Below are 18,179 nucleotides of genomic sequence, written 5' to 3'. Positions count from 1 at the left end.
GTGGCCAGCTGCCTGCGAACGCCGCTAGTCCGCCCTCCACATTGACACCCTCTTGCTCGGTCGGAGCGCCGAGTCTAACTTCCTTCCTTTCCACCCGCCCGACGATGCATCTGTCCTTCGATGTCCCTCAGGTCGGACATCGTGGGTTGCTCGAGCTGTCAGCGATCTGTACGAGGTCAGCAGCCGAAACGATCCTGACTGGCTATTTGCGCCTGCACTGCGACAAGGCGATTGAGCCGCTCAACATTGGCGTGCGCAGCATCGGATTTCAGCAAGTCAAAGTGCAGGCGAAGAATAACGAGGGCACTTTGGTCCTGGCACCATCACCATTGTCGCCGACGAGGGCGGTTTGGCATGAGCGAGCAGACGTTTACGTCGTTGTCAACAATGAGTGGCATCAGCTGGAGGCCGACCGGCGTTTCGAAGCAGGCTCGCACCTGTAAGTGTGAGCGTGACTCTACCAGGAGCATATTGGCTGACCCTACTATTCGCTTAGACTGGCATGGCGATTGAGAGTACCAAACTCGCTACCCTCGAGCGGCGAAAGCTGGCTGGCGAAGGCATCCTACTCAATCGTAGCATCCTCGACGGCCACCTCTACCTCCTGGCTCCGGGGCTCCGAGCAAGCATCAGCCAGCAGAGACCTGTTGCTCTGCTCCCACCCATCGAACTCCGGCCCCGCGGGTCTCAATCCCGTCGACTACACGATGCGACCTTCTACAGAGCTCAAACCTTTGAAATGTAGTGCGCGACTCTCAACGGCGAATTGCAGATTTGGGGGATGTTTCACCATTGCCGGTCAATTGTATGTCCCGAACAGCGCAGAGGCTATCGAGCTTGTCTCGGTGCAGCTCAAGCTGGAGCAGCATTGGATAATTCGCACTCAAGTCGAAACGGAGGGCACCGATCAAGTCTCGCAGTTGGTCGTTGACGAGTTACGTCGCTGGACAGGGACCGCACGAGGAAAGTCTCAGGAGTCTCAGCAACCGCAAGTCCGCGCGGCTCCGTCGCCTGCCAGCCTCAAGGATACCCTCAGCGAGGACACTGACTCAAGCGCGGATCCGGCTCTTCATTTCTCCTTTTCATCGCACTTCCCGTCTGGAGCGGAGAAGGGCCAGAGCGGCTTCTATGCAATGACGCTGGACTTCACGCGCGTGTCCGTGCGCTTTCGACATACTCTCACTTGTCGGCTGACCCTAATCCTGCAGGGCCAAGAACGCGAAGTGGTATTCGAGGTCGAGCCGACTATTGTTGCCGTGAGTGAGCGCACTAGAAGTAAGGGTTTACGACGCTGACCGATGACTCGCCTCCACAGAATGATCTAAGCACTAACAACCTCTTGGTCCCTGCGTACTCTGCAACGGCATGATCGATAGGAAGGCTAATCTCGGAATCTTTGTATGGCGGAAGCACGCTCCTCTCGTCTGGCTTCGCTCTTCAGCTGCTGCCGCGATACGCTTCGTGGGCTCTTATCCGCATTGCAAGCTTCCTCCGCTCTTCGGCACAGGCATCCATGCCTTTTCGCACGTCATTATGACCAGCATGAGCGGCATCGCAGCGCATGCACGTTGCCTTCATTGCCGCGCGCAGCGAGCATAGGCTAGCAATCTCGACGTCTTGTGGCAAAGTCCACAACGACAATGCTACAGTACGCAGGGCAGGCCTCTGGGCTAGACGCCAACGTTGTCTCTCTTGCGTCACAGTACTCCGAAGCTTTCGCACGGCAATGCCGGCAAGTTTGGCTGAGCCGGTCGCGTGAGACGGTAAGGCCGTAGAGGACAACTGGAGAGCAGGGTCGCGATGACGGGAGCCTGCAGTCTTTCAGTGGAAGCAGGCCATCCGTTTTATCCCGCAGCGCCATTCTGACGTAGAGCGACTGCAGAAAGTGGAGGTCCGCGCTACTTTTCTGTGCCAGGAGGCCAACCATGGCGAAGTGTTCGGCGCCGTCCACCACGAAAGATGGCGCTCACGCAATACGAATGCGACTACTAGCGCGATGAGAAGGGCCGGCCAAGGAGATGTCACCCTGGGAACTCGAGAAGCAGCCAACGATGGCGCCGCTGAGCTAGCTACCAAGGTCGATTCTCAGACTGAAGTTGTGGAGCTGTTCCTTCGGTGGAGAGAATTCATTGGTGCCACTCAAAAATCGGAATAGGAAAAAGGAGGAGAGCTCTTGGGGAGGTGGCAGGGTAAAAGGCTGACGTGTACAGAGTTAAACAGAGAGGAGCGGTAGCCGCGGGGGCGACCCGCTCTGTGATAGCGTAGCGTGCAATCTCACGCTCTGCCGAAAGGAACGGCCCTACGCGTGTACCTGCTAGTCTTAGCCAGCCTCTCGTGCTGGCCCAGACCAGTCACCCCGCTCCCACTACCCGCGTCCTCATTGGTAACGTTGTACGAGTTCGAGCGCACGTTGTTCACGCCTGCAGCGTCGTAGCTGTCGATGTCGCACTTAGTCCCGCCGAAGAGGGGCACAATGAGTTGGTTCACCACCGCATTGCCCGCCGTGACGGCCTCTCCTGCCAGTTGGCCCGGGATGATGCCCGCAAGGAGAGATACGCCGAGACAGCCGACGTCAGCGGGAGCCTTAGGCAGGGAGATGTTGCTGGGCACAAAGCGCCCGTCGTAGTTGCGGCCGAGAGGCTGCGGGTCCGCCAAGAGGATGTCTGCCGCATCCACCAGCAGGTCAGCAAGACTGTACGAGTCCGCGCGACGGTACCACTTGGGAGGGAATGTCTCATTGAGGAAGAAGGGCGCGATGTTGGCATAGTCGGGGACGTTCTCCGTCGTACCGTTGGGCAAGGGACGCAGCGTCAGGGCGCGGGTGGCACCGTTGACGATGAAGTTTGCGCCATTCTCGTATTGAGGGTTGGTGGCTCGCGAGGCCTTGGCCTGAGCGGCGGCATTCTTCTGGAAGGCCTCGATGGTGAAGAGGCCACCGCCGTACTTGTTCGCGTCGTTGACGAGGGCGTCCCACTTGGTCGCGTTGAAAGAGTGGCTGTCCCCAAAGGCGTAGTCAGAGCGACTGATGGAGGCGTCCAGCTCAAAAGTGCCGTGACGGTCGATTCCCAGCGAGTTGCCCAGCGTGTTGGGTACGCGCGAGTCCTTGCCCGCGATCGAGTACTTGCCCGTTACGAGGTCACCTCCGGCCAGGAGGCCAAAAGCCGAGAGGAAGACGGCAATGTCGAACGACATGGAGAAGGCCGTCTGGACCGCGTTGGCGGCTTCGGCGAGAGACGTGATGCCGGAGCGGGAGAGGTAGCCGTGGTTGGCTAGGGTGTTCAAGGTCGGGCAGTTGCCTCGGACGTCGGTAGGTCCTGGCGCCTGGTATTGATGGTTAGGGTCGTCGCCTGGAATCTCCTTGAGCCCAGACTCCTGAGGAGTGGGGATGTCAATGGCCTGCAGGATGCCGGACAGAGGCGCCAGTAGGCCGCCGATCAAGCCTCGCTCTTCAACGTGGCGCTTGTGTGCCTTTGGGGTGAGGATGGGTGCGTCGATGTTGACCTGCTCGTCGGGCTCGTTCTGACGAGCGAGGACGTGCTCGATCATGTCGCGCTTGTGTTCGTCGGAGAACCGGGGCAGGAGCCCACCGAGCCCGAGGGGAGACAAGATGCCAGAGAGGGGGTCAAGAGCGGCAGGCGGCGTAGTCTCATCGGCTTTGTCGTGCGTCTTGGCCGCGCCATCGCGAGCGTGCTCGAGGTGCGCCAAGTTCAAGCCTTCGCCACGGTGGTAGAGTTGAGCGAGCTCTTCTGGTGCCATGCCTCGGCGAGCGAGCTCTGCCATGGGACAAGCGGCGCTAGCCAGGTGGACCAGGAGGCAGGCGAGGGAAACGAACGAGAGGAGGAAGCGGGTCATAGTGGGTTGAGAGAGGGGAGTTGAGTGAAGATGAGATGAGGGACGCCGAGAAAGGACGAACGGGAGTAGTTGGGCACCCTTTATGAGTGGCTGCCATGGGCGCGTCGCTTTGCAATCGCAGCTCCGTTGCGCTCCCAAGACGCCGCTGGGATTGCGCGAGGTGCTCGCCCGGCGTAGTCGCAATTGTCATCCCATCGTTGGATTGCGCGAGGCTACCAGCCATCCAGGTTCGCTCGACGTGGCCACGATGATCGTCTCGTGGCTCAGTTGTGCGATTGACAATCGAGCTCCGCGGATGGTGTGATTATCAATGCCTCGAACGACAATCGGGACGCTTAACCGACCTCGGCTAGCTTTTTGCCGCTCGGGTGTACCGTAGCGAGGCGACGGCGAAGGCGACAGCGACGGCATTGTCGAAGCCGGCGGAACAGGTTGTCCGTCTGCCTGCACCGATTGATCGATGAGGGTCCGACACTGATGCCAAATACGGTGCTGGAGGGTCGAGTCTGGCGTCATTGAGAAAGGAGAGTCACAATCTTTCTGACGAGCGGATAAGGGAACATGAAGAAGAGCGTACGGCACTCTTTCACGCTTCCACATTGAAGCGAGCCCTGCTCTTCACAGGCGCACAAGCCCGTCTGCTCCGCTTCTTCCGTCTCCCCTCTTCCCATTCGCCCGCCTCTATGTGGAAACGCTCTATGAGAAAAACGCTCATGCCCTTGGCCCTTCGGCGACTAGAGTAGACTGACGCCGTCTCGTCTCGATCTCATTGACCGACGAATCGACCGCTCAAATCGAGGCAACGGGCCTTCGCGCTCGCCTTGTCCTGATCAGTTGTCGGCATCGTGCGCGCAAGCAAGCAGGACAAAAAGGTAGCTGCTCGGGGACAGCGCTCGAGTTCTTTCTTTTTCCCTCCCTCCCTCCCGAGGTGAAAAGAGTGTATGGAGGTTGTTCCGCGCGAAGTTGACGGGGAGACGTCAGGCTTTAGTAGAGTCGAGCGGCCTGTCGAGCTGCGTCTATGACTATGAGGCTGACTGTGATGATGTTGATGATGATGTTGATGATGACGATGCTGGTGATGACGACGGCGGCGGCGGCGATGAGGGACACGAGGACTTAGGCCATGCTCCATACTTGCAGCCTCACCTCACCTCACCTTGTACCAGGATGCCTCGCCCAACTCTAGCGCGTATGGCCGGCCGAGCCAAGCCAAGCCAGACCAAGTCTAGCTGGCTCCGTCCTGTAACGGCCTTCCCTTTCCTCTTCGCCATCGCCCTCATTCCGCCTCCTCCTCGCTGTCACTTTCCCCGCTACTGCTGCTGCTGCTCCCACTCCCACTCCCACTCCCCTCCTCCCTAGTCCTCGCGCTCTCAACAATCACATTCGCCCGCGGGGAGAGACCTTCGATGTCCTTGATGCACAAGCCGCGCGGGATGTGCGACATGGATGCGGATGCTGGGGCGCCGGCCGCCTCGTCAGTTGAAGCGGCATCGGGCAGCCGAAAGTCGTCGGGTCTGAGGGCCTTTCGTGGGTAGCCGTAGTAGAGGATGAAGGTGTAGTGTGGATCGGCAGCGGCGGCGGAGGGGAGGGGCGATAATGATGAGCGTGGAGCAGGAGTCGAGGAGCTTGAATCCTCATCCTTCTCTTCCTCTTCGTCTGGTGCCGAGTGGCCCTCCACCTCAATCCAGAGGTAAACGTGCTCCACCGGCTCCTCGACTGCAAAACGGCGTACCATCCTCTTCCCGTTGGGGAGAGCCGCATGTATCGTCGTTGTCGTCGCCGTCGTCCCCTGCCCCTCGAGTGGCTGAGGCGGCAACACCTCTTGCCTCACCCACTTCCTCCACCTCATCCTCTCCCTCCTCTCCTCCCTCCTCCTCTTCTCCCGCTCCACCCTCCCCTCCTGCACCATCATCCTCTCCCTCTCCTCCTCCCTCCGCTTCGCAACCCGCTCCGCATCGACCCTAGCCGCCTCGCGGTAGGCCGCATCCTGCTCTGCCATTAAGCGTCGCTCCGCCTCTCTCGCGACGCGCTCTGCTGCCAGTCCGGAGAGGTAAGGGGAGCAGCGGGCGCGACAGTCCTGGTTTATCCAGGCTGCTAGGGCTGAAGGGGAGGAGAGTAGGGAGGGGGAGACGAGACGGGAGACGAGACGGAGGTGCGGGGATGATGATGAGGAGGAGATGGGGGAGGTAGGGTGCAGGGCAATACATACCAGCTGGGGGAGACGGGTCGCCCCCAGCTGGCGGGACACGAGGGCCCCCTCTCGTCGAAGAGTCGTGGAGCCCCAGAGGTAGAGGGGAAAGCCAGGCTCCTGCTGCTGCTGCTGCTCGTCGCGCCCTACGGTATGGCTGTGAAGGGCCGTTGCTACGTCTTTATGCGTCAATGCACGCAGGAAATTGCGTTCCTCCGCCTCTTTGCGTTTCTGTCCCGATACCAAGGCGACGAGGAGGATGGCTAGGTCGTCCTTTGTCTTTTGGATTGCTGAGTTGTACCTGCCCGTTAGCAGAGGAGGTGATGCCATGCTTGTCTCCTTCTCCGCCTCTTGCCGGCTCAGGCTTGCCGCGTTGTCGTCGTCGTCCCCCTTCTCGCCCGCTCCCGCATCCGCCGCCACCTCGGCGAGACGTATTGCAAACTGTTCTGCAGCTAGGATCGCTCCTTCCCCCTCCTCCTCCTCGCGTCCATCTCGATCCTGGTCGTCAATTCGCCCCCACGCGGGGAAGATACCCGCCAAGAGGTCGGGAAGGCGGAGCAGGCGTGCGAGGCCTAGTAGGAGGGAGTGGAGGAGAGAGAAGGGTAAAGAGACGCCCTGAAGGAGTAAGGCTAGGATGCCACCTTCGGCGAATGTTGCACTACCGTTGCGCCGGGGGCCTCCATGATGATGATGAGGCGAGGCGGCGGCGGCTGCTGCGGGGCGTCTGCGTAAGCCGGACGAGGAGGAATCCTCGACACGATAATCGTAGCCGTGCAGCAGGGCTTGGTACGTCTGCTCGTCTTGAGCCTCGGCAAAGTGCATTGGTTGACGACGGGCGCGCGCTGTTTGTCGACTTGGAACTGCAGACGATGATGATCTCGACGTCGACGCTGGCCCACTGGAGGCATTATGGTCATCAAGGACCAACCTGCACGCAGCAGCCGGGTCGTCGCCCGTTGCTGCGAGAAGGGCGAGGAGAGTGCCTTCCTCCGGAGAGGGGACACCTGCTGCCTCTATTTGGCCGCGAAGCAGCGCAAGTGGGGAGGACATGCGGTGCGCTGCGATGTGGTGTGCTTGAGAGATGAGGAGAGGGAGGACGGATGTGGATGTATGCAGCCAACGCACGCAGCCAAGTCGAGTGGTTCGTGCACCGCCGCCGTCGTCCGAGCCACACAGCACACGACGGAACGGCAACGCGGCGGGCGGGCGGGCCGGCAGGCGTGGAGGCAGGCAGGCAGGCCGTGGACGGGGACAAAAGGGCAGGCGCGCGGACGACGAGGAAGCAACCAAGTCACCCCGAACACGACTAGACTCGAGTCGACACAACTCGACTTCAACATCGTCCTACTCCTCCACCACCACCACTCCAACCACCGCGCATCCACCTCTTCCTAGCCGCCCGCAATGGAAAGCTACGCAGACATGGATGGTCCCCCCTCCGGCGATCCAAGGGACGACGTCGACGACAAGCGATCCTACTCTCGCTCACCGATTCCCGCCCCACGCCGCGACAACGCCAACGGTGATGGTGATGGCGATGGACGCACGCCTTCTCGTTCCCCGCCACCACCACCACGCCGTAGTAGGGACACGCGCAGCCCGAGTCGCGGGAGAATGAATGCCAGGTACGTCGTGCGCTTCTCATTCTCTCTCTTTCCCCCCCTCTCCGACGCTGACCAACGGCACGCGCACACCGCCCACGCAGACCCGCCTCGCCCCCACCAGCTAAGCCTCGCCACGCGCCAAAGGATGTACAGGCGTCAAACATCCTCGGCGTCTTTGGTCTCAGCATCAGGACCGTGGAGCGCGACCTCGAGGAGGAATTTGGGCGCATCGCAGATGTGGAGAAGGTCGTCATTGTCTATGATGCTAGGGTGAGTGCGGCGCGCGCGGGGTGGATGTATGCTTGCTTGTATGCACGTGGGGCAGACTTGCTGATCCTCATCTTCAAACCCCCGTTCTCTCGCTCACAGACGGAGCGTTCCCGCGGGTTCGGTTTCGTGACAATGAAGGACACTGAAGGCGCTCAGGCGGTTATTGATGCTCTCAATGGAATCGTAAGTCTCTCCCTCTCCAACGCCTACCATCCATACATCCCGGCCTTCACTCACCCACCGCGCCACACCACGCACCTACAGGAACTCCACGGCCGCAAGATCCGCGTCGACTTCTCGGCGACTAAGCGCCCGCACTCACCCACGCCAGGAGAGTACCGCGGCGCCCTCCGACCAGACGACCGTGGTCCCCCTCCTCCTCGCGGGCCACCCCGCGGTGGTGGGTGGGGTCCCCCGCCTCCTGGATGGGGCCCACCGCCGCCCGGCTACGGACGCTATGGCCCCCCTCCTCCAGGATGGGGCCCGCCCCCTCCCCCGCCCGGTTACGGTCGATACGGCCCTCCTCCCCCGCACGACAGGTGGGGCGGACCACCCCCTCCTCGTGGCTCTCGTTTTGATGATCCCTATGGGCCACCACCCCCTCGCGGCGACCGCGACCCGTACGCGCGATCAGGCTCCGCAGCTGATGACAGGGACGATTGGCGTCGCAGGCCTAGCCCGCCTAGGAGGGACAGAGACAGGGACAGTAGGAGGGATAGGGACGATAGTCCGCCAAGGAGGAGGCATAGGGACGATCCGCCTAGTCCGCCTAGGAGGAGGGGGGATGACTATTGATCAGGAAAGAGCGAGGGAGGGGTCATTGATCGATTGACTAGGGAGAGGGGCAGGACGACGACGACGCAAACGCCACGCCACGCCTCGCTACGCATCGAGCAAAAGCGCCATTGACTTGCTCTTCCATCCATCCGCTCCATCTCATCCATCCTCCCACCCCCTTTCCAGTATCGACCACCTCTTCACTTGGCGCTCAGAGCGGCAAGTCCTCGCTCCCTTCGCTCCAAGCCCAAAAAGTCTTTCTCTCAAGAACCAGAAACCAGAAGCGAAGTCGAAACCGAAGTGGAAGTCGAAGCCAAAGTCGAAATGAACCAAAAGCACAGAAGAACAAGCAATCCAATCAAATCCAATTCGATCTCAAATCCATCAAAAAACGCTCTTCGCCCTGACAAGGTGGCAAGCCTGCTAGTAATCCAACTGACGCAAGCCAAGTCCAAGCCACACGCGTAGGCGTTTTCCGTTGCATCAATCTATCCTTCCTGCCCTGCCTTGAACGAAGAGGCGGCGGCGTCACTGACTGACCAAGAATCTCATTCAAAGACAGCCATGTGTATCAAGCTCAACCTCAAGGCATTCCGTCGTCGTCGTCGTCGTCGTCGTCGTCGTCGTCGTCGTCGTCGTCATCGTCTCCTCTCTCGCCCTCACTCACTCGCTCCCGAGTCCTGCCATGCTTCCATCCGGCTCCAACGTCCAGTGCCACCACTCATCATCCAATTTGCCACGTCATGAGGATCCGCAGGGGAGGAGGAGGAGCAGCAGCAAGCTACTTCGACTTCAGCTTCGACTTCGGCTCCGGGTTCAGCATCACAACATCGATGGGCAAGAGGATGAACGGAGAGCCAGCCAAGAGCCGTTTGACTGCTAGGTAAAGCGAGGCGAGGCGAGGCAAGAGAGAGAGGTCAGGCGACATTACGCAACGCCGTTGCCGTTGGCCAGCCACTCCACGGCGGAAAGGTAGGTAGGTAGGTCACTTCCGATTGAAACCGTCCTGTCTCTTTCCCTGCGGTGGTCCTAGCGAGTCAATGTGGGTCAACGAGTGGCGTCCAGTCCAGTCCAGTCCAGTCTAGACGCTACGCATCGCGTCTCTGTTTCAGGCAACGGTGCCGCCGATTGGCAACGGGACGACGTCATTGTCATTGTCATTGTCAGTCAAAGTAGTAATTGGAGAGAAAGTCGGAAAGGAGAATAGTCGCGTGTAGAGAGAAACGAGAGAGGGAGAGAAGGGGAGAGCGAGACAACTAAGGCTACGCTAGGCTACGTGTTCCATGTCCGTCCTTCCGTCACGATTCTCTCCCTCCTACCCACACTCCGCACGGCCGGGGTTGCCAGCTCAAAGTCCCAACGGCCTAAAGTAGATCAAGCCCGGCCCGGCCACGCTCCCCTTGACTGCGTCCTCTAGCGTAGCAAAGGGCCCCTTTTGCGTCCCAACGAGGGCGAGGGTGAGTCCATTCAACTTGTGCTCGTGCAAGGGGAAGGGAGCCATTATCTCCACGGTACCAGGAGCGGGCTTGGCGCCGTGAGGCGGGTTGTTGATCTTGGCGGGTACCGTAACGGGAGTGTTGAGCTGGTTGATGTAGGTGACAAAGTACGACGACGAGGCACCAGGAGCAGGAGGGTGCTTGTTCTTGTCCTGGTTCTTATCCGTCCCGGCTAGAGGAGGAGGGTTGGTGGTGTTCGCCTTGAAGGAAAGCACCGTCGTAGCGGTCACGCTCTCCTTGGGTGGGAAGACGACAGTAACGGGCTCTCCAGCCTTGAGCTTGATATCCTTCGCGCTCGGGCAGTCGGAGACGAATTGCTGCAGGGCGTTCCAAGCCAGCTGGACGTTTGCTTGCGTACCGAAGGGGAGGCTGGAGGGAACATGCTTGCCCACACGACGATAGTAGCCGCGCTGTTCGCCCTCCTGGCCTACGACGCTCGCTACCAGTCCGACGAGACCGCGAGCATCGTCCGATTTGGCAAAGGTGGAGGCCACATCCTGTAGGACGCCGAGTACGAGAGCTGTAACCTCGTCCGCGAACAGAACGCCCTCCTCGAATGTCGTGGCGGGGAAATGGTATGAGCCACAGGGCGCGATCGTGGGGGCACCGGCAGATTTGAGGGCAGCGTTGGCCGAGATGGCGTGGATCTCTTCTTGGGCGAGGACGGTTTTGAAGACCTGTTCGTATGGCGGGCAAGGGTGGTCAGCGAGGAGAGGGGGAGAGGACGGAGGGCGAAAGGCGATGGACTCCGCGAACTCACCTTGAGAACATAGTCCTTCGTCTCGCCTTGGAAGTCGCTGTACCCTTTCGCGTTAGTGGTGATGTTAGTCACGAGGCTGTTGAAGAGGGCGACCTGCGTACGAGTGTGCAAGGAATGAATGTCAGCCCTCTTCCCGTGCCCGTAGACTGCTCGCTTCTCACCTGCGCCGCGAACTCACCTCCATCATCTCATTGAAGGCCACGAGCTGCAACGCCGTGATGGAATCAGGGTCCAGCTTCTTGGGGAGAGGCCCATTAGGCACAGTACCCATTGCGGTCTCCTCGATCTTTGCCAGCTGGGCAGGATTGGGTGTGGGGAATCCATCAGCCAAGGGTGCGGCACGGCGACCCAGCTTGTTGAGGTTGGCGTTGGCGTTGCGAGCCTCGATCTCCTCGGCTCGAAGGGCGAGGCGGGAGAAGGAGGCGGGGAGGTTGGAGCGGGTGATGAGGCCGCGCAACTGGTGCTGCTGCTGCTGGGTGGCAGGCATCGAGGCCACGAAGGTGGTGAAGGTGAGGGCCAGGAGGCCGGCGAGGGCGAGGAAGGGCAGGCGGAAGAGCATGGTGCTCGATGAATCTTTGGAGTGAGGGCTGGGTGGCAGGGAAGGGAGGGTTGTCACGGGTGTAGGTGGGCAGGGAGCGAATGGACGAGGCAACAAGCTGCGGGTCCCTTTATATCTCGTTCTCCCTCACTCGTGGAGGAGAGAAGCTCATCCTACTCAACTTGACTCGACTCGAGCCCTCAAACCCTGCCCATCCGCTCACCTCATCTCATCCCTTCCCATCCGCTCCCCTCTACGGCGGCCGGAGATTGCACGATGGCGGCAATGCAAGCACTTGCTCGCTGCGCCGTTCCCTCGCTCGGTAGTCGCAATGAGCAACCGTCACCGTCATCGTCGACCGTCACCGCATCCGCTTGTCCGTACGAAAAGAGGGGCTTGACCGCTCACCTACGAGCGGAGCGGTGCGGTGCGTTGCGGTGCGGCCCGCTCATGAGGCGTGGTCACGACGGTCCTGACGACCGAGGCAGGCGACTTGGTTGTGATGGTAGCAGAGCGTCACTGACTGTTGCACAGAGATAGACTCGGATTCAGACTCAAGGATGGGCCGCAGACGTCTCCCGGACGTCTTGCACCTTCGCCTTCGCCGTCACTCCCAGATCCTCACTGCGGGCAGTTCCGCCAGGGTCAAGTCACGATTCAGCGAATTGTCGGCCCTCATTCTCACCTTAACTTTGCGGCATTAAGGTGAAGGTGAACATGGAAGGTGAGCAGTCACTCTGTCGGCACGAGAACGAGGACGAGGCGAGTGCGACGAAAGGAGCGCAATGAGCGAGGTGCGAAAGGAAAGCTGGCTTTGTTTCCGTTTTGTATTGGCATTCGCAATTGGTAGCGTTCACAGTCACACATTCGCTTCGGAGATGGATGGTCAAAGCGGTCGCGAAGGTACAATAGATCAGAGATGAGGCTAGACGACCGGGAGAGTTCCTGCGCTCTTTTCGTTTTGTGCGATTGTCGCTTTGGTACAGCCGGGGCGATGCCGTTCGTTGTCGTCAGACGGGGATAAAGGGGGGGCATACACGCACGCACGCACAACCTGTCGTGCGATTGAGAATTGATTGCAAGCAGCAAAGGTTGCGACGAGGGTGCGCAGGAGTAACGAGATTGAGGGTCGAGGGTTGCACAGCCCCCCTTTCGCTTGGACGGTCGACGTCCGATTGCACTTGCACTCGCACTTGCACTTGCACTTCCACGTCGACGTCGTTGTCGATCAATCTGCTCGTCAAGGTGGACGCTGAGTGCTCGAACGGGTCGAGAGGAGTGACTCAAGCCAGCGAGGGGGAGCACAATCTCACGCGAAGACGAAGACGAAGTCGGGCTCACGCGTGTCCGTGACTTCACTCCCTGCTGTCATCAGCATCGGCATCAGGATCAGCCCAAGTGTAGTCCCTCAATCCCTTCTTTGAGCGCAGAGCCGTAGAGCTATTCGGCCATTGTGGCTTAGCTTCGCACGGCAAGGCAAGGTGACGAAGATACCAGCGTGAGGGCGAGTGGGAGTGCAAGTGTGACGCGAGTGGTTCGCCAAGGGAAGGCAGCATAGCGTAGCATAGTGTTGCCAGGGCCATCCAGCTCATCTTGGCAGGTCAGTTGGCGATTCACACGATACTCTACTCTCCTCCGCTCTAATCTTTACGAGACGGGCATGAGGAGGCTTGGCCAGTCAGACAGTCCGCGCATGGCGCTCGTGATGTGAGTGAGAGGGTGTGTGGTACATTGGATGGCAGAAGACGATAGGGACTCTGATGAAACAAGGTGTTTGTGAGCGAGAAGGCCGAGGGGCAAGGGAGGTCGAAGGATACCAAGTGATGGCAACGGTAGGGACCAGCGAGGTCTCTCCGTCTTGATTGCTCCACCCCATCCAAGCAACCAACCACCTCCTCGTCCAGCGTGCGAGAGACAGTGTCGCACACGCTTTAGACCTTGAAACCCCTCGACTTCCTACGTCCACGCCCCTGCTCGAACTTACGTCCCTTGGAGCGGACGTAAGGCTTCTTGTGCTTGTGCGGGCCAAAGCCAAAGTGCTTGTTGGCCTCACGCGCCGTCTTGACACCACGGAGCAGGATGGTGTTGCTACCCTTGGGGGAGCGGAGCGCCAGCTGGTCCAGAGTGAGGCACTCCCCACCAGCAGCGGTAATGCGGGCACGGGCAGTGTCGGTGAAACGGAGGGCGGCGACGGAGAGCTTGGGGAAAGACTCGGCGGCCGCCATACGGTTGTCGTCGGTGATGGTGCCTACGACGACGATGGTCTTGGCGGGGGAAGAGGCGTCCTTGGGGACTCCGCCGGCGTTCTTGGAGAGGTAGATGAGGCGAGAGACTGAGACGGGGGGACGGTTGATCTTGCTCATGAAGAGGCGACGAAGCACGACCTTGTTGAAGCGAGAGTCGGTGCGACGAGCCAGGAAGCGGTAGAGCTGTGTGCGTGGAGAGAAGGGGGGGAGAAGGAGATGTGAGTACAAGTCAAAGGAGGGTTGAGGATGTATGCGGGTGTGCGAGGTGGCCCAGAGTGGTCTACGACCACAGCGACGTGACTGCTAGTCTCCGTAGCTGTCCCTCGCCACGCTCTCCCTCCTCTCCGTATGCGCTCTCGTATTCCTCCTCCCTGATCCATCGATCTTCCTTGACCTTCCCCAATCACAGCCATCTACTCGCTGCCACCTCGACTCTTTCCTCCATCTGCCTCCATCCAATCCATCTCAGAGGGCCCGCCTCGCATCGCACCCCATCATCATATTCTCTTTACGCTCTGCTCACCTTGACGAGGAGGAGGAGGTAAGGGTCCTCGCTCTTGGGCGCCGAACGGCGACCCGACTTGACGTGCTGCTTCTTGCCCGTGTCAATTCCCCTGTCGACGCAGAATGCAAACAAGGATGGGATGAGTGTGTGTGTGTGTCAGTAAGAGAGTTGTGCGAAGAGGAAGGAGAGCGTGCGTGCGTGCATAGCGCGGGTACGAACATGGCGACGAGCAGAGGATGAGTCTTGAGGTGAGGAGGAAGGGAAGCAGCGAAGTCGTCGTGACCTCGAGTCCAGTCGAGTCGAGTCCCAGTCGTCGTCCAAACTTCGAGCAGCGAGCAGCGAGCGGCGAGCGCCAGAGTGTCCAGTCGAGTGAGCCGTGGGCGGCTCCTCGCTGGGCGGGGGAGCAGCCTTGATTGCGCGCCACGTGGAGCTGCGACGGACAGCGTTTGCACCTCGGCCGAACGCGACCCTTTGGAACGGGGACGACCCGCAGCGCGCTCCTCCGTCAGTCAGGCCAGGCCAAGCCAGGCCACGACGCACGCCGGGTGATGTCGGGGTTTGAATTCGAAGGAGGGTGGCTCGAGCTCAATTCATTCGAGACGCAGCTCAATCACAACGACGACGACGACGACGCAGCATCCCCACACATAGATAGATACCCATACACCTTAGACTCCCAATCTCAATCCCCTCACAGACTTGCAGGCTCGCACACACGAACATGGCCGCCAACGAGGCAGAACCACAGCGCCTCCTCTCGGTCCAGTCGCACGTCGCGAGCGGCTACGTGGGTGCGTAGCCTTTGCAATAGGCAGTGGGCAGTGCCAGCACACAAGGAATCGTCCATCGTCGTGCTCACCGCCATCTCTGCGCGCTCGTCACCTGCTCGCCCGCCCACCCGTCCGCCCACCCCCCGTTAGGCAATCGCTCCGCCACATTTCCCCTCCAACTGCTAGGCTGGGACGTCGATGTAATCAACACGGTCCAATTCTCCAACCACACAGGGTACGGCCGATTCCGCGGCTCACGCTTCGATGAGGCGCATATTCGTTCCCTCTTTTCCGGCTTGGAGGAGAACGGGCTGCTCAAACAGTCCCGCCTCTTATCGGGGTATATGCCATCCCCTGGAGTAGTCCACGCACTGCGCGATGCGGTGGAACGAATTCGCGGGGTGAACCCGGGATTGGTCTATTTGTGCGACCCGGTCATGGGGGATATGGGGAGGGGCATGTACGTCGATCCTAATGTGCTGCCGGCTTATAGGGCTGTGTTGCCCTTGGCGAGCATTGTGACTCCCAATCAGTTTGAGGCACAGGTACTCGCCGAGAGAGAGATTAGGGACTTGCCCTCCCTCCTCGAAGTGCTGGCGCGCATACACGATCAGGGCGTGGAGCACGTCATTATCACGTCGGTTGAGCTGCCCAAGGAGGACTTGGAGAGGATGGGAGTGGCGAGGAGGGCTAGGCTCATGGATGGGGAGACGGAGGTGGGGAGTATGGTCTGCGTGGGGTCCAGTCGCCCTACGAGGGCAAGTGCGGAGGACACGCCGCTCCGCCCGTGGTTCATCGAGTTCCCCGAGATACCCGGCTACTTCTCTGGCGTTGGGGACCTATTCGCCGCACTCACTTTGGGACGATATGATGAGGCTCAAGCGGGAGAGGTGACGCCTATTGCGCGGGCGGCCGAGTTGGCTATTGCGTCAGTTCAGGGGGTGCTGGCTAGGACCACCGCGGCCATTGCAACAGCGGGGGACGTCGTTGTTGATGAGAGGCAGCTCGAGAGCAAGGAGAAGGCTGAGGCGCAGCAGAGGGTGGAGATGATGCGCAGGAGAGAGTTGAGGGTCGTGCAGGGACGGAGGGATATTGAGGAGCCCACCGTACACTATCGCGCGCGTTTCATTGCCTAGACGTACATTCCAGCCGCACTCGCACCAGCACCATCAGCGCCGTGACGCCAGCATCGGGAGTCAGCGCATGGCTCTCTCTTTCTCATCTACAAACCTTGTATTTCTATCCACTCAACGTCACATTTAGATTCCCACTCCCATTGCCACTCCGACTCGACGCCGCTGTGCCTTCATCCCCCAACTGCCCCACCTTGCGCGCTACCCAAAACTCGCACTCATACTCATAGGTCAACATGCTCCTCGCGTTGCCCGTATAGCTCTGCCTGGGCATCGTCCTTCTCTCCTCGACGACAAAGCCCACCTTTTCCATCAGATCCATCACCTCTTCCAAGGTCAGCTCAATACTCCCCGATGCGAACTCGTCGCCAACCATCTTCTTCTCGGGGCCTGTCCCCTCAAAATGCCACAGCAAAGGGCCCAAGTTGATCCAAACGCCACCCTCCCGCAAGGTGGAATGGATCGTCTCCAGGTAGGAGAGGGGGTTGCGCGCCGTATCCAGGAAGAAGCTGGTACATACACTGTCCCACTTTCCTCGCTGCTCCTCTGCACCATAGACTTTCACGAAGTCCCCTGCCGCCATACTGAAGTGTGCTGCTTCCCCTGCCTCGTCATCATCATCATCCTCCTCGCGCCCCTCGCTCCCACTCTCACGGGGGCTGCGCGCGAGCAGTTGACCCGGATGCACATCGGGCAGGTCGACCTCCTCGAGGAGATGAGCAGCGCTTCGCCAGTTGGACATGCTGCCCACCCAAGGGTAGATCCGATGCGTGCGGGCCTGCGATGTCTTGTTGAGGATGAGGTGAGAGGAGAGGAGCATGTACAGCGAGTACTCGTTGCCTTGCGAGGTGAAGCCCTGCCGAAGGAGCAAGTCGGTGATGAGGTGAGGTGAGGTGAGCGAAGTCGAGATTAGCGCCTTGGGCTCCATACTGTCACGTCAGGGGGAGGAGGTGAGGACTCACCCTCATTGCCGCCTCCCAGGGTAGGCGACCGAGCCCACAGCCGGGGAAGAGCACTCGAACACGATTGCGCTGCGTTCGTGGCAGGGGGAATTGCGCCTCGAGCGCTTCGAGGATAGGCTGGTAAGCGAATAATCGCTCCTCCTTGCCTTGCTCTGACCAATCTCGTACAAGCTGCTTGAGGGTGGAGCGCACCTTGTCCAAATCGCGAGGAGGCGACGAGTTCGAGGCTACAGCAGCACCCTTCGCCCCTGCTGCCGAGCCTTCACAGCCATTGTCGCCGCCTGCCAGCTCTGGGTTCCACTTGTCCTCGCCGAGGAATTCGCGACCTTGCGCTACGACGAGGTCGAGGAAGTCGGCATTGCGTCGTATACGGTCGTCTATCTCTGCCAATCGGGCTTTGATACCGCGATCTCCCCAGAGGTTCGGCGGAGTCGACCTTGATCCCTCCTTTACCTCTCGCGAAGAGCTCGCACCACCACCACCTTCGATCGTCGGCCGTGGTAGTGTTGCGCCCACATCGGCCAACATATTGCGATGTCGCCTGCTCAGCGCATTGTAGGATCGTCGACGGATGTTGTTCGTTGCGAGGGAGTAAGGGAGATAGGCCTCAAAGGTGGACAAGACGGTGCGGATGTGCTCACTCTCCCGATTCGGGGCTGAGCTGGAGGAGGCCGCGGCGGCGGCCTGGCCTGCGGTAGAGGAGACCCCGTTGGTGTGGGTGTGAATATGCTCCCCGTCTCCACCTCGATCTTGAGCACCTTGCGCCGCAGGAGCCGTCATCGTCGGCGCTCTCACTCACGGCGCCGGTGGTCAGTAGTCACGAAGTGAAGGAGAAGGGGGCAATGCACGCGGGCCCCCGATGATAAGACTCAACTCGAGATATTGATTGCGCTGCGCAGCTCGCAGCTCGCAGTCCGTCTTTCGTCTTTGGTGGAGATATTAGCCGATCCACTCACTCGACTTCGCCGCCAGACGCCACCCACCGATGCCGCCGCCGCCGCCGCCGCTCAGGGCAACGAGGGGGGCGGGCCCTGATCGACCAATGCCGGCCGGAGTTCCTGGCCTTACTTTTTCATCT

At 60.2% G+C, this 18,179-nt stretch overlaps 8 protein-coding genes across 8 annotated transcripts; 3 read left to right on the top strand and 5 right to left on the bottom strand.

The window, feature by feature from the left end:
* Positions 1 to 120: 120 nt before the first annotated feature.
* BDZ90DRAFT_261457 (hypothetical protein) lies at positions 121 to 1,369 on the top strand (the record flags this gene model as incomplete). The annotated part of the gene is made up of 4 exons (XM_025508379.1): positions 121 to 141; positions 228 to 439; positions 497 to 1,256; positions 1,316 to 1,369. 4 exons carry the CDS (start codon positions 121 to 123, stop codon positions 1,367 to 1,369), a joined length of 1,047 nt encoding a protein of 348 aa, XP_025361272.1.
* Positions 1,370 to 2,100: 731 nt separating this feature from the next.
* Positions 2,101 to 3,945, bottom strand: BDZ90DRAFT_45780 (hypothetical protein). Its single transcript, XM_025509605.1, has one exon. It carries the CDS (start codon positions 3,850 to 3,852, stop codon positions 2,275 to 2,277), a length of 1,578 nt encoding a protein of 525 aa, XP_025361271.1. The 5' UTR covers positions 3,853 to 3,945; the 3' UTR covers positions 2,101 to 2,274.
* A 1,183-nt stretch (positions 3,946 to 5,128) lies between these two features.
* Positions 5,129 to 7,090, bottom strand: BDZ90DRAFT_261455 (hypothetical protein; the record flags this gene model as incomplete). The annotated part of the gene is made up of 1 exon (XM_025508378.1): positions 5,129 to 7,090. One exon carries the CDS (start codon positions 7,088 to 7,090, stop codon positions 5,129 to 5,131), a length of 1,962 nt encoding a protein of 653 aa, XP_025361270.1.
* Positions 7,091 to 7,444: 354 nt separating this feature from the next.
* BDZ90DRAFT_261454 (RNA-binding domain-containing protein) lies at positions 7,445 to 8,709 on the top strand (the record flags this gene model as incomplete). Its single annotated transcript, XM_025508377.1, has 4 exons — positions 7,445 to 7,665; positions 7,746 to 7,914; positions 8,014 to 8,097; positions 8,179 to 8,709. 4 exons carry the CDS (start codon positions 7,445 to 7,447, stop codon positions 8,707 to 8,709), a joined length of 1,005 nt encoding a protein of 334 aa, XP_025361269.1.
* Positions 8,710 to 10,066: 1,357 nt separating this feature from the next.
* Positions 10,067 to 11,281, bottom strand: BDZ90DRAFT_206051 (putative sexual development protein; the record flags this gene model as incomplete). The annotated part of the gene is made up of 3 exons (XM_025503956.1): positions 10,067 to 10,864; positions 10,948 to 11,040; positions 11,126 to 11,281. Coding segments are annotated over 3 exons (1,047 nt in total), but the record flags the coding sequence as incomplete, so codon positions are not given.
* Positions 11,282 to 13,181: 1,900 nt separating this feature from the next.
* Positions 13,182 to 14,485, bottom strand: BDZ90DRAFT_233267 (putative 60S ribosomal protein L18). The gene is made up of 3 exons (XM_025506570.1): positions 14,456 to 14,485; positions 14,255 to 14,345; positions 13,182 to 13,914 (listed from the first exon to the last, which is right to left on the bottom strand). Coding segments are annotated over exons 1-3 (591 nt in total). The 5' UTR covers positions 14,458 to 14,485; the 3' UTR covers positions 13,182 to 13,416.
* Positions 14,486 to 14,957: 472 nt separating this feature from the next.
* Positions 14,958 to 15,971, top strand: BDZ90DRAFT_208667 (Ribokinase-like protein; the record flags this gene model as incomplete). Its single annotated transcript, XM_025504019.1, has 2 exons — positions 14,958 to 15,027; positions 15,157 to 15,971. Coding segments are annotated over 2 exons (885 nt in total), but the record flags the coding sequence as incomplete, so codon positions are not given.
* Positions 15,972 to 16,245: 274 nt separating this feature from the next.
* On the bottom strand, positions 16,246 to 17,881 carry BDZ90DRAFT_221740 (N2227-domain-containing protein; the record flags this gene model as incomplete). The annotated part of the gene is made up of 3 exons (XM_025504489.1): positions 16,246 to 16,733; positions 16,788 to 16,995; positions 17,102 to 17,881. The coding sequence occupies 3 exons, from the start codon at positions 17,879 to 17,881 to the stop codon at positions 16,246 to 16,248; spliced, it is 1,476 nt and encodes a 491-aa protein (XP_025361265.1).
* Between the last annotated feature and the right edge of the window lie 298 nt (positions 17,882 to 18,179).

This window comes from Jaminaea rosea (assembly GCF_003144245.1).
Source record: "Jaminaea rosea strain MCA 5214 unplaced genomic scaffold BDZ90scaffold_10, whole genome shotgun sequence".
Lineage (NCBI taxonomy): Eukaryota > Fungi > Basidiomycota > Exobasidiomycetes > Microstromatales > Jaminaea > Jaminaea rosea.
Note: the sequence above shows the minus strand (reverse complement) of the source record. Positions and strands in the feature narration are given on the sequence as shown.

What these genes read in the sequence shown, in the direction of transcription:
- BDZ90DRAFT_233267 (XM_025506570.1), bottom strand. An exon ending in ACCTCCTCCTCCTCGTCAAG is followed by an intron (nt 13,915 to 14,254) that starts GTGAGCAGAGCG and finishes CCACGCACACAG; the next exon opens with CTCTACCGCTTCCTGGCTCG.
- BDZ90DRAFT_45780 (XM_025509605.1), bottom strand. Translation starts at nt 3,852, where the DNA reads ATGACCCGCTTCCTCCTCTCGTTCGTTTCCCTCGCCTGCCTCCTGGTC.